The 11,282-nt window shown below is 31.4% G+C and overlaps 2 protein-coding genes across 5 annotated transcripts in view; one reads left to right on the plus strand and one right to left on the minus strand.

Moving 5' to 3' along the window:
- Window positions 1-3,823, minus strand: part of LOC140444947 (uncharacterized) — a 69,273-nt gene extending 65,450 nt beyond the window's left edge. For 3 of the 4 annotated variants that reach the window (XM_072536662.1, XM_072536659.1, XM_072536663.1), the window contains exon 1: window positions 3,555-3,823. The gene's annotated coding sequence lies outside the window, so the exon portion shown is untranslated. Of the gene's footprint in view, window positions 1-3,113; window positions 3,233-3,554 lie in introns of those variants that run through there. The other variant, XM_072536660.1, reaches the window with a different exon arrangement.
- Window positions 3,824-3,884: 61 nt separating this feature from the next.
- Window positions 3,885-5,484, plus strand: Snm1 (DNA cross-link repair protein snm1). The gene has a single exon (XM_072536664.1). It carries the CDS (start codon window positions 3,890-3,892, stop codon window positions 5,480-5,482), a length of 1,593 nt encoding a protein of 530 aa, XP_072392765.1. The 5' UTR covers window positions 3,885-3,889; the 3' UTR covers window positions 5,483-5,484.
- Window positions 5,485-11,282: the final 5,798 nt, after the last annotated feature.

Raw genomic sequence — 11,282 nt, forward strand, 5'->3', positions numbered from 1 at the left:
TTATTAACCACATACAGTTCTATTGTTTATAGTGTAAAGTTGCCTTTTTATTATACACGGTACTGTCAAAATTGGCATAAAACTGGAATCCTAAATTTTCGTTTAATTCCTTTGTTTCCTACACAATTTATTATTTACGTAGCATTAATTGACAAAATTATTATCTGAAGCAATTTTGAAATTTGGATGTTCTGTGTTTAGGAACTCGTAAAGATTCAGCACTTCTTCTATTGTAATAGTGATTGTCTGAATTTACTGGAAATGTATTGATTTCCTCTTTTACATAAAGTAAACATTTATAGATATATATAGGCAGTAGAAAGTTAAAATTTGATGTTTAATAAAAACTGGTTTACAAGACTGTTGATAATCCAAATTAAAAATTTTACGGATAATTTTTTTTTGTTAATGAACAAATTTATTATAGCCTTGTTGTAAGCAAGGCTATAATAAACGTTCATTAATGCTGAGATGGGTAGTGTGTTTTTAATTCTAGATATAGCATAAAAAGCTTTATTCAATTTCATGTTCACTGAATTCACTTGTTCTGACCATTTGAGATTACAATCAATCTTCTTCTTCAAGTGCCATCTCCGCGGCGGAGGTCGGTAATCATCAAAGCTATTCGGACTTTTGAGACGGCTGCTCTGAAAAGATCATTTGATGTACATCCGTACCACTCTCTCAGGTTGCGCAGCCATGACATTCTACGCCTCCCTATGCTTCTCTTTCCTTGGATCTTTCCCTGCATAATCAGTTGGAGCAAGGTGTATTTCTCTCCACGTGTAATTCTATATTCATTACAATCAATGAATATACCCAAAAGCTTTGTAGAGTGAATGGAAGATAACATATTGTTTCTATCATGGATGGTTAAGATAAAGTCATATTTAGATGAGTTGTATGAATGAAAATAAATAATTTGTGTCTTGTCAATGTTTAATATCAGTCTGTTGGTATTACACCAGCGTATAAAGCAGTCAACAACAGTCTTCATTGTCATTTTTAATTCCTCGAATGTATGTGGAGAGACTATTAACGAGGTATCATCAGCAAACATTGATGTTATAAGTGCCCTTATGTGATCTGGTAGGTCATTAATAAAAATTAGGAATAATAATGGTCCCAGCACAGATCCCTGGAATATTATCTTTGTTACATTATTTTCATCATCATTTAAAGAATTATTTCATTTCAGTCAGTCTTCTCTTTCCTAGGTATTTTTTTCATTCATCACTATTTCAGTGTTTGTGGACATCTTTATAATGTGTCCTTTTTCTTATTAATACCACTATTTGTAGGTTTTGACTGTATTTTTTATTGCTTTAGGCTGTGTTTTGTCTTAATTGCATGCCCTAATTCTGGTGTGCATAACAATGGTTGAATATTGTTTTTCCATATTTTCACAAAGTGCTTATAACTCATAATTTAATTTAGTTTAAGTTTATTATTAATTCTGTTTTTTTAACGCAACTCATGCTTTGTACAGGTTGAAGTTATATTTTTGTAAAAATGGTATATCTGTAAATAAATAAATAAACAAATAAACTTTCACTTTGTTTGTAAATTGTATGTATATTTAGTATTATTTCATTTTTTGTAATTCAATTGTAATCATAATTTGTTTAATGATTACATTTATCTATATTACTCAAAAAATTGAATCTAAAATTAACATACTGAACTTCTCAAAATAAACAAGAGTTTTGGTACTTCAATTCAATGCAAATTACTATTCAAAGCACTACAAACACAATGGAAATACAGTAATTGTATGTATCATTATACTTTCCCAATATATAAATTTTGGAAGGTTAACCAAATAGTCATTAGTTAATCTACAAAACTCACTAAAAAACAATAAACTTTTATTTGGAAAAATGCCATCACTGAAAGGGAACAATTGGGACTAAAATTTAATAAAACATACTGGATTGCAGGCCAAAAATCAACTAAAATGTTTGTTAATCTTACAGAGATATTTTAGAACAAGTTTGTGAGATACAATATCAATGTTCTGTATTTAGAATCAAAGAAGCAATACAAAAAAATTAAAAATAATATAGAATATTTTCTGAAACAGTGTACACAAGCTATGACAAAATATTCTTGAGAATAATGTAAAACCCATTTAAATCAAAAATGATGAGTAGATATTTCTATTTGATAGTAGAGCAAAAGATTTAAAAAGAAACGATGTGTAGAACAAAAGGGAAGAAATATCTGACCACCTGAATGTGAAAATCATCTAATTGATGACAGACTAAGGTATTTTAAAAAATCTAAGTTTTTTTAAAATACTTCAAAAACAGATATTGAATTTATAAAAAATATAAATAACAAAAAACAGAAAGTATTTCCAAATTCATAGTACCTAATGGTATTAAAAAAATGCCAAAATGAGCCAGATAAAATTTTTATACAATCAAACTATATAAAAGAAAAAGTTACACCACTCCCTGTGAATATGACCAATCATTAAAAGCAAGTAATTCTACTAAAGATGCCCAAATATTGTCAAAAATAATAATTTACAGAGGTAGTACTAAAGGATTGCATACCAAACCATACAAATCTAGCAATTATCATTTTAAATAAAAAAAATAAGTAATAAAACTGATATCTTAAAAGCAAATAGATCCAGTTTTAGACTTGATATGTCAATGAAACAAGTTTAATGAGTTGCCTTGTGATAATTCATCTAATATGCAAAAATAAAGATGCAAATATTTAGAATTATTTAAATGCAGATAGTACTGATGTATGTGAGTAGATACAAAGCCAAATATGCAACTACTTGTGCCATAAAACTATCTTAAATCATAAAAATCTTAATATAAACAAAAACTCTGTATATATAAAAATAACTCTGTTATTTTAAAAATTATTGGACTAGAGTTCACAGAAATCAATCAATATGACCATGAGAACAAAGGACTGCACCTTATGCTTGATTATTTTGTACTAAACATTTAAATTATATGATAACTGGAAAATAGTTTAAAGCCTTCCATAAACTAGTACTAATCCAATAAAAGCTAAAAATAGTTAATTTTTTGTATTTGCCTCAAGCCAATGGCACAACTTTGCAAACTAAAGCACGATGTACACACCCTTGGAATTAATTTTTGACCCCATTTTTTAAAAACTACTTTAGTTAAAGAGTAATAACAATGTAATTACTGTGTAACACTAATAAATAATAACAAAAATGGATTCATCCAGATTTTAGGTTATCGATATTTTGACAAGTAGAGGTTATACTAAAGTTGAGGTTAGTAAAGTTTACAAATTTTGAGAAATGTAAACAAAAAAACAGTAGCCGATTATTTCAATAATTTTATGTAAACGAATGGATCAGTACAGGTCAAATGCGAGCATTTTTATTTTTGAAGTTGTTACGCACCTTAAACCTCCATTGCACATAAAGAATGATACATAATTACATCATAATAAAATTAAATTTGAACTAAGAGCTTTATAGTGCATTTGTATTGGAAAAAAGAAATTACTGCAATATAGGATTTAATTTATTAACTAAATTAGATACTTACTTGTAAAAATTCCTATAATTTTTGACAACCTAACCAAGCTTTATGAAAAGCTAAACGTCGACCTTCGTTTCACTGCTGGCAAATGGCCGCTTGTCTACAGAACTTCTCGTTTGATTTACACAAAATGTCACAATTTGAAATTTACTAAACGGGTAAGTAAAAAGTAATTTAGTTTTTTAAAATGGTAAACAGAGGTTACACATTAAATAACATAATATTTTTAGTTTTGATATACAAGTGAAAATAGGTTAGCGGATAAATAACCTACAACTGCTCAGCGACCGCCAAAACAAAAGATCACTTCCGTCAGATGTCGCGGGATATTCAAAAGCAGGATGAGTACGTTTGGCGGGAAAATTCAAGAAATTGAGAACATTAGCATAGATCGATTTATTGGAGAAAATTTGTGTTCAGAAGCATTCTTTTTGTCTCATTGTCACACTGATCATATGGAAGGTATTTTCAAAGATGAGTTTAAAAATCAGTTAAAAGATAATAATAAAATCTTGTATGCTTCTCAAATATCATGTAAAATTTTAGAACAAATGGAAGTTTGTTATAAATGTCACCTAATGGCGTTAGACTTAATGGTACCTACAACAATTTATTTAAAAGATGCTCATTTCTCTGTAACTTTAATACCTGCAGGACATTGTCCTGGATCTGTAATGTTCCTTTTTGAAAGTAATAAAAGAATTCTGTATACAGGGGATTATAGAATTAGAAAGAGTGACATCAGAAAGTTTAACTGTTTTTTTGACAATGAAGGAAAAATAAAAGTAATTGATAAAATATATTTAGACACGACTTTTTTTCACAAAAAATTTTTTAGTTTTCCTAAAAGAGAGGAAAGTCTTAGAGAAATTTGCGAAATCATCGAAGAGTGGATAAACAAGGGCAAAGATTTCCATATATATCTTGATACAAGTGCTAAATATGGATACGAATATCTTTTTAAAGAAATTTTTATGAAAATAGGCATGCCAATCCACGTTAATTACAATGCCAATAAACTCTACTCACTTGTACCAGAGATGGACAGTGCAGTAACTTTAAATAGTGATATAACTCAATTACATTCACATTGTTTCGGCTGGAAGCAAACCTGTTATTTTAACGATAGCAATGTAAAAACTATTAGAGTATCAGCTCTAAGGTGGGAACAAGAAGAATTAGCTCTGGGCATATCAGAATATAAATCTGGAATTCACTACGTTTGTTATTCTACCCACGCTTCATATGAAGAAGGTATAGAATTAATTAGGTTTCTTAGACCAAATGAAATAGAAGTATGTGTAAAGCATCAGGATCCTCAATTAAATAGAGAAATGTCTGACGAAATTGATGAGCTTGTGAAAGAATTTCATGTAGAAAAAAGAACTAAAATAATGCCGAAATTATTTAACACTGAAATAAATAGAAAAAAATTTAAAAGTACTAAACGGCGTTCTACTTCTCAAATATTAAATTCACCTCCCAGAACGTCTTCTGTACAAGACTGTGAAATTAAATCAGAGAATAACATTTCCTATCAAGTTAGTACCTCTGGAGAAAAATGTATTATCGAATCTACATCTAAAAAAGAATTTGTATCTCTAACCTTGTTCGAAACAGATAAGCAAGACAATAATAATTTAAGTTTGCCTTTAGAACATATAACTTCATCGCCTCAAAAAGTTTTGTCAGTGAAAAGAAGTATAGATACAATAGATGAAGCAGAAATAATGAATGTGTTAAAACCTTTAAAGCAAAAGGAAGAAGTTGAAGACAGCGTTTTATTTAACCTAATATTTACTCCACCAGAAACAAGCACGACCAGTGAAGGTATAAAAGATTTAGAAGTAGATAAAATGACTGAAAATCTTAAAGAAGAAGAAGATAGTGTTATTTTAAAAATAATTAATTCCTCTCATGATTCTGAAAGGTAACATTACATAACTTATGGACAATAATTATAGGAAAGCAAAAAATTAAGTTAAGTAGAGGAGAAGGTACAAATATGGGCTACCATTTTGTTTATTGCTGATATCTTGACTATTTTTTTTATCGCAAAAGTTCAAATTACATAATTGGCTTGTAGAATTGTTTTGCTCTTTTGTGCTAGTACGTTTTTCTGCCTAGTAAGATATTTTTTTCTGTAATGTCATAAAAACACTCACGGTATCATTTAAGTAAGCAACGGAAAGGTGATATAAATATGGGCTACTAGTAAAAATATTTTTATTTTTATTTTATAATTTTTTATGTACAATATTCACACACATATTCGTCTCTTTCTGCACCAGAACAATCTATGTGTGCCCGCAACTTGCACATAAGGCACTGAATCCATTTTCACCTCGATAATCCTTACAAAATTTTCCTTCACAGAAAATATAATTTACATCCGTATTTTCCGGATCCATTACACCAGGAATCTCTTCCAAATCCATATCTTCATCAGCTGGTTGAAATTCCTGCTCATTATCGTTGTCAGAAGAACTTTCTTTTTATGCCGCCTCTCTGACTTGTTTTTAATTTTTTTCTTAGTCACCTCCCTTGTGGACTCAGCCGTAATGTGTCGTTTTACTGCTTGTATATTTAATTTCTTTTTGCTGTTTTGCTGGTCTAATGCTTCCTTGTAAGGTAAAGAAGTTATTACCGTTGATTTCGATGATTTTTTACCACGATTTTTAGATTTTTTCCTGATCGACGGCACTGGCGATATTTCAAAGGGACTTACAAACTTCTGCAAACCAGAAGGACCTGGTTCACTGATGTTGCTTGCTTCTGGTGATTTTGGTAGGATTGCAGATTCAATAGCTTGCGGACTTACAAACTTCTGAAAACCAGAAGGACCTGGTTCACTAATGTTGCTGGCTTCTGGTGTTTTTGGTAGGATAGCAGATTCAATAGCTTGCGGTTCTACATGGCTGTGGTTGTTACTCTCAATTTTTGCTGCAATAAAATCTGGATCTGAGAACACAGTCTTATTCAATGGATAAATTCCAGTGGCGCGGAATCCATTTACAGCAATTTCTCCAGTTTGGCTTTTAAGGTATGCTTTACCAAAAAGTTCTCCAATATCGCACTGAGAGAGGTCGTTATTATGACGTAACCATTGCCTAATTTCTTCGCTGTACCTAGTATGCCTTGAGCATTCCCATGAAAGTTTTGTCTAGCGGTTGTAGTTTGTGTGTTGAATGTGGAGGTAATGAAATTAGGAACTATGTTATTCTCCCTTGCCAGATTGATCACATCTAAATTGCGAGTATGGCTGTAGTGTCCATCCAATATAAGAAGTACAGGAAACTCTAGAGGATTTAACGGTATCTATGAAGTGTTTAAACCACTGTGTAAATAAATTAGAATGCACCCAACCACTAGGATGAACGGCTGATATCGATCCAGGAGGAGTACCTTTCATTAGTTGCACGTTCATATTCTTTCTTGGGAAGATTAACATGGGTGGGATAAAATTCCCTCCAGCACTCATACATGCAATTAAAGTAATCAATGATCCTCTCTCAGCCGAAGTCAGCGATGCGATTTGTCTCTTTCCTTTGCGCCCCACTATTGCTGCAATTTTATTTTGCACAATGCTAAGGCCTGTTTCATCTACGTTGTAAACTTGCTTACTGGAAACATTGTATTTATCATATGCTTTTTTCAGATGATCAAAAAATATTTGAACATTCTGTTTGTTGACTGCCCGTCCAAAAGACGTTCCAGTTGGTCTCCTTAAAACCAATGTATTTTTATGACGCACCAAGAACAAATCTAGCCAACCTCTGCCAGCTTTTTTTAACTGCATAAAGGGATGATTTAATCCATTTGATTCAGACAGATTAAATGCCATTCGTTTGATATCAGTCCGCGTTAAACCATAGAATTCCGCTTCCATTTGAAGGATATAGTCCACCAAACATATTTCTAAATCTGGGCCAAGAATAGTTTCTTTTTCCAGTTTCTTAAGTACTGCTTCATCTGGACTCAGTTCAGCCATTTTTTCTAACCGTTGTAGTGTCGATCTCGGGACATTATAAGTTTTACCTGCTTTTAATGTACCCATCGTTTTATCTCTCACAGCTTGAATAGCAGATTTCGTGCTATCTGGATCCCAGGACTTTCGTTGTTTTGGACTTACAATACGTTTTCTAGTCATTCTGAAAAGAAAAAAGCCCTGTAGACTAAACTGATACAACTATGGGCTGGCTCATATTTGTAGCACCACACAAATATGGGCTATCTCTTATTTGTAGCACCACGCTAGCCCATATTGCAACATAACCAAACATATATTCAAATATTAATAACTAAAATGCAACACAAATTTAAAAGAAAAAGTCGAAAATATTATGAAAATATCAGCCTTTCGCTTACCATGTGTGATAAAATATTAAATTTATTCTTAGTTTTCACCGAAAAAAAATTGAAATAAAAACATACCTGAAAAATTTCTTAAACAGCGTCAACACTAACATATGATTGTTTCAACGGTCACTGGACCTAGATCACTGTAAGCTTTATTAGTTATTATTTTAGACTAAAGAGTGTCTAGTCAAGCTATTGACGTATAGATGGTGGTGTGTATTTCATATTAATTGCGATAGCCCATATTAATTGCGATAGCCCATATTAATTGCGATAGCCCATATTAGTAGCATAGCCCATATTTGTACCTTCTCCTCTACTTTTGTTTTAGAAAAAAATTATTATACTTACTTTATCTGTTTGCAACTGTCAGCTCATTAAAAATGCAAATCTTTACCAGTTGGTCAAACTGAAATCACTCAAAATAATATCCTCTCTTGTTGAAATGTACTGTTAGATATTATTTTTCAGAGAGTCCATCCTGTTCACATAGAAATAACAATACAAAACCCATGGATTATATACCTAATAGGTATATAATCCATGGGTAAAAATAAAGTATAAACGTATTTCTTCGTTTGGGATTCGGTCTCTCAGAGAGACACCCAACATCTGGCGCTGAATAGCCCTCTGAGTCACGCGAATCTTCTTTACTACCTTTTTGTGAGTGTTAATGTTTGCGCTCCATAAGTGAGTACAGGTAACACACATTGGTCAAAGATCTGATTTAAATACATAATTCAATTTACCAACTGTCTTTAAATATATTTTATTTCTTTATATGTGTGTAACTTTTGTGGACTGCACTTTTTGTAAAATTCCAATAGATGAAGAAAAGTCTTGTACCATAACCTGTCTTCCGAGACCAATATTTTATTATAAATATTTAAATATAAATTATCAAATATTATAAATATTTGAAAATAAATTACTACAAATCATTGTGATACTAGGATGAATTCTTTTTATACAAATACTTTTAGGTTTTATTGTTTTGCGTTTTTATTATATCAGTAGTATATACATGTGTTGCATTGCAAACAATGGGTGATCAAAAAGTTCCAGGACCAATACTTTGAAACTTTATTTAAAAATATTACAAATATTTTATTATTGTTCTCTTCACAATATTGAGTGATTTTTTAAACGTTTAAAAGTCCGTACGAGCTATGTGTGGTGAGTAGGGATCTTGTGCGGAAAGTTGTGCAGAATTGGTGAATGATCAACACTGAATGAAGTGATCGATTGTCGTGGTGCAGCACGACAGATTTACTATTTTAGTTATTAGATAATTACTATTTTTAAGGGAATAAGCCACAAACATTAATGTTTGTAGTTTCAGAACGATTTCCAAATTTGAAATTGAAACGTCAATAAACTTAACCTTCAATTGTGACTTATTCCCATTAAAATAGTAATTACTTTAAGATACCACAGGGAAACAAATCTGTCTATCAGCATTCCTCGATATACAGCAAGCATTTGATAGAGTGTGACACGAGGGTCTTCTCTTTAAAATAAAAACTCTACTGCTACGCTAACTGATCAAATCTACCTCCTCCTTAAATCATACTTGTCCGACAGATACTTCCGAATAAAATCCGGAGTACCTTAAGGCAGTGTACTTGGCCCATTCCTTTATCAAATCTTTACTGCTGATATTCCTGTTAGCGAAAATACACTAATGGCAACATTTGCGGATGACACTGGTATACTAGCATCAGACATCAACAAAATATTAGCATTTAGGAGTAAAAAACACAAAAGTTCAGCTTTTCAGGAATTTTTGGGTCAAAAAATGGATAAATGGTGAAAAAAACTTATATATCATTACTAAGAATGATATTAGAGTGAGTTTATAGCTATGACGTGAAAATAACGGTCAAATTGCAATGAAATTCAAAAACCTATTCAACATCCAAAAAACACGGAAAGTGAAATAGATCATCAAAGTCTTCTAATTGCTTCTTTTTAAATCAAACAAGAGAGGTGTGGTGATTAGGAATTTCTTCCCTAATGTCAAACAATAATTTTCGTCATCTTCAAACAATATTGTTCTGAAGCTATTTTCTTGTGGTATCTTTTTTTTTATTTATTGCTATTTTACAATCTACTTCAATACAGTAATAAGTAAATATGATGTATGTTCTCGGCTTGTGGCAGGTGTTATCCATTGACGACACTCTGGAATTTACCTAGCAGGGAAGGTCTTCTGGCCAAAGTCTTTTAGACGTCTGTCAACCAGTGGGGGGTTGAATAATTCGTCTATGAGATGGTTTGGATGGTCTGCGCTGCGATTCATGCATCTTCTGGAGTGGTCAGCAATCACATCATTGATGAAGGGGATGTTGAGGTCTGCATGAAGGGTTTGGTTTGACACATACCATGGGGCTTTAGCTAATACGAATAGTTTTTGACTGGTATGTCTGTAGTATTTTGGTGTTGGATGGTTTGCTACAGCCCCACAGCTCAATTCCGTATGTCCATTCTGGTTTGAGTATTGTTTTATAGATGGTCAGTTTGTTTTCTAATAAAAGTTGCGATCTTTTGTTAATTAGCCAGCTCATAACACTTTTGGAACGCTTTAAACTTTAAATGTTGCGTTTGCAACATTAAAAGAATTTCAGTAAAATATTTATTCAATTATGATAGTGAAGAGTGTCAACAAAATAACATAGTTAGACTGTCGCGCTTATCAATATTAACACTGCTCTGTTACAACGTTGTCACTCAGTTCAAAAAGGCCTGGAACTTAATGATCAGTCCTTGTATTACAATCTGATTGCTCTGAATGAAAATTATGTGGTTAAATAACGAATATAGATGCTCATAAAAGGTACTCAATGGAATCATTTCAGTAGTTTCGGAGATTAACGTAAACGAATATCGTGATACAAAATTTATATATATATATATATATATATATATATATATATATATATATATACATATATATATATATATATATATATATATATATATATATATATATATATATATATATATATATATATATATATATATATATAACGATAAGCTCTCTACCGTTCTCACGAACACAAAGGTTCTTTTCACATGTTTTGAGCCAATACACCTAGACACTGATGATGGAATATGGATTTCGAAAACGTTTTGTCTTCATGACAGCCCGTTTGGGTTTTTTAATTTATATACCTTTTATAAAGGATTTTAACAAAAATTTTTTGTAATACATCGTATACAGCCAGCTACAGGAACTTAGTTTCCATGTGGATACTAATAATTTGTATATGAACAGCAGCGTAAACTTTGTTTACATTCCAACATCGTCTGTCTGAATTGAGCGGACACTTTTTTGTTAAGCAGTAGCCTTCTATGAGCTTCTACGTTCATTGG

Source organism: Diabrotica undecimpunctata, chromosome 7 (assembly GCF_040954645.1).
Source record: "Diabrotica undecimpunctata isolate CICGRU chromosome 7, icDiaUnde3, whole genome shotgun sequence".
NCBI classification, from domain to species: domain Eukaryota; kingdom Metazoa; phylum Arthropoda; class Insecta; order Coleoptera; family Chrysomelidae; genus Diabrotica; species Diabrotica undecimpunctata.

Coding starts and splice junctions, on each gene's coding strand:
- Snm1 (XM_072536664.1), top strand. CDS start 3,890: ATGAGTACGTTTGGCGGGAAAATTCAAGAAATTGAGAACATTAGCATA.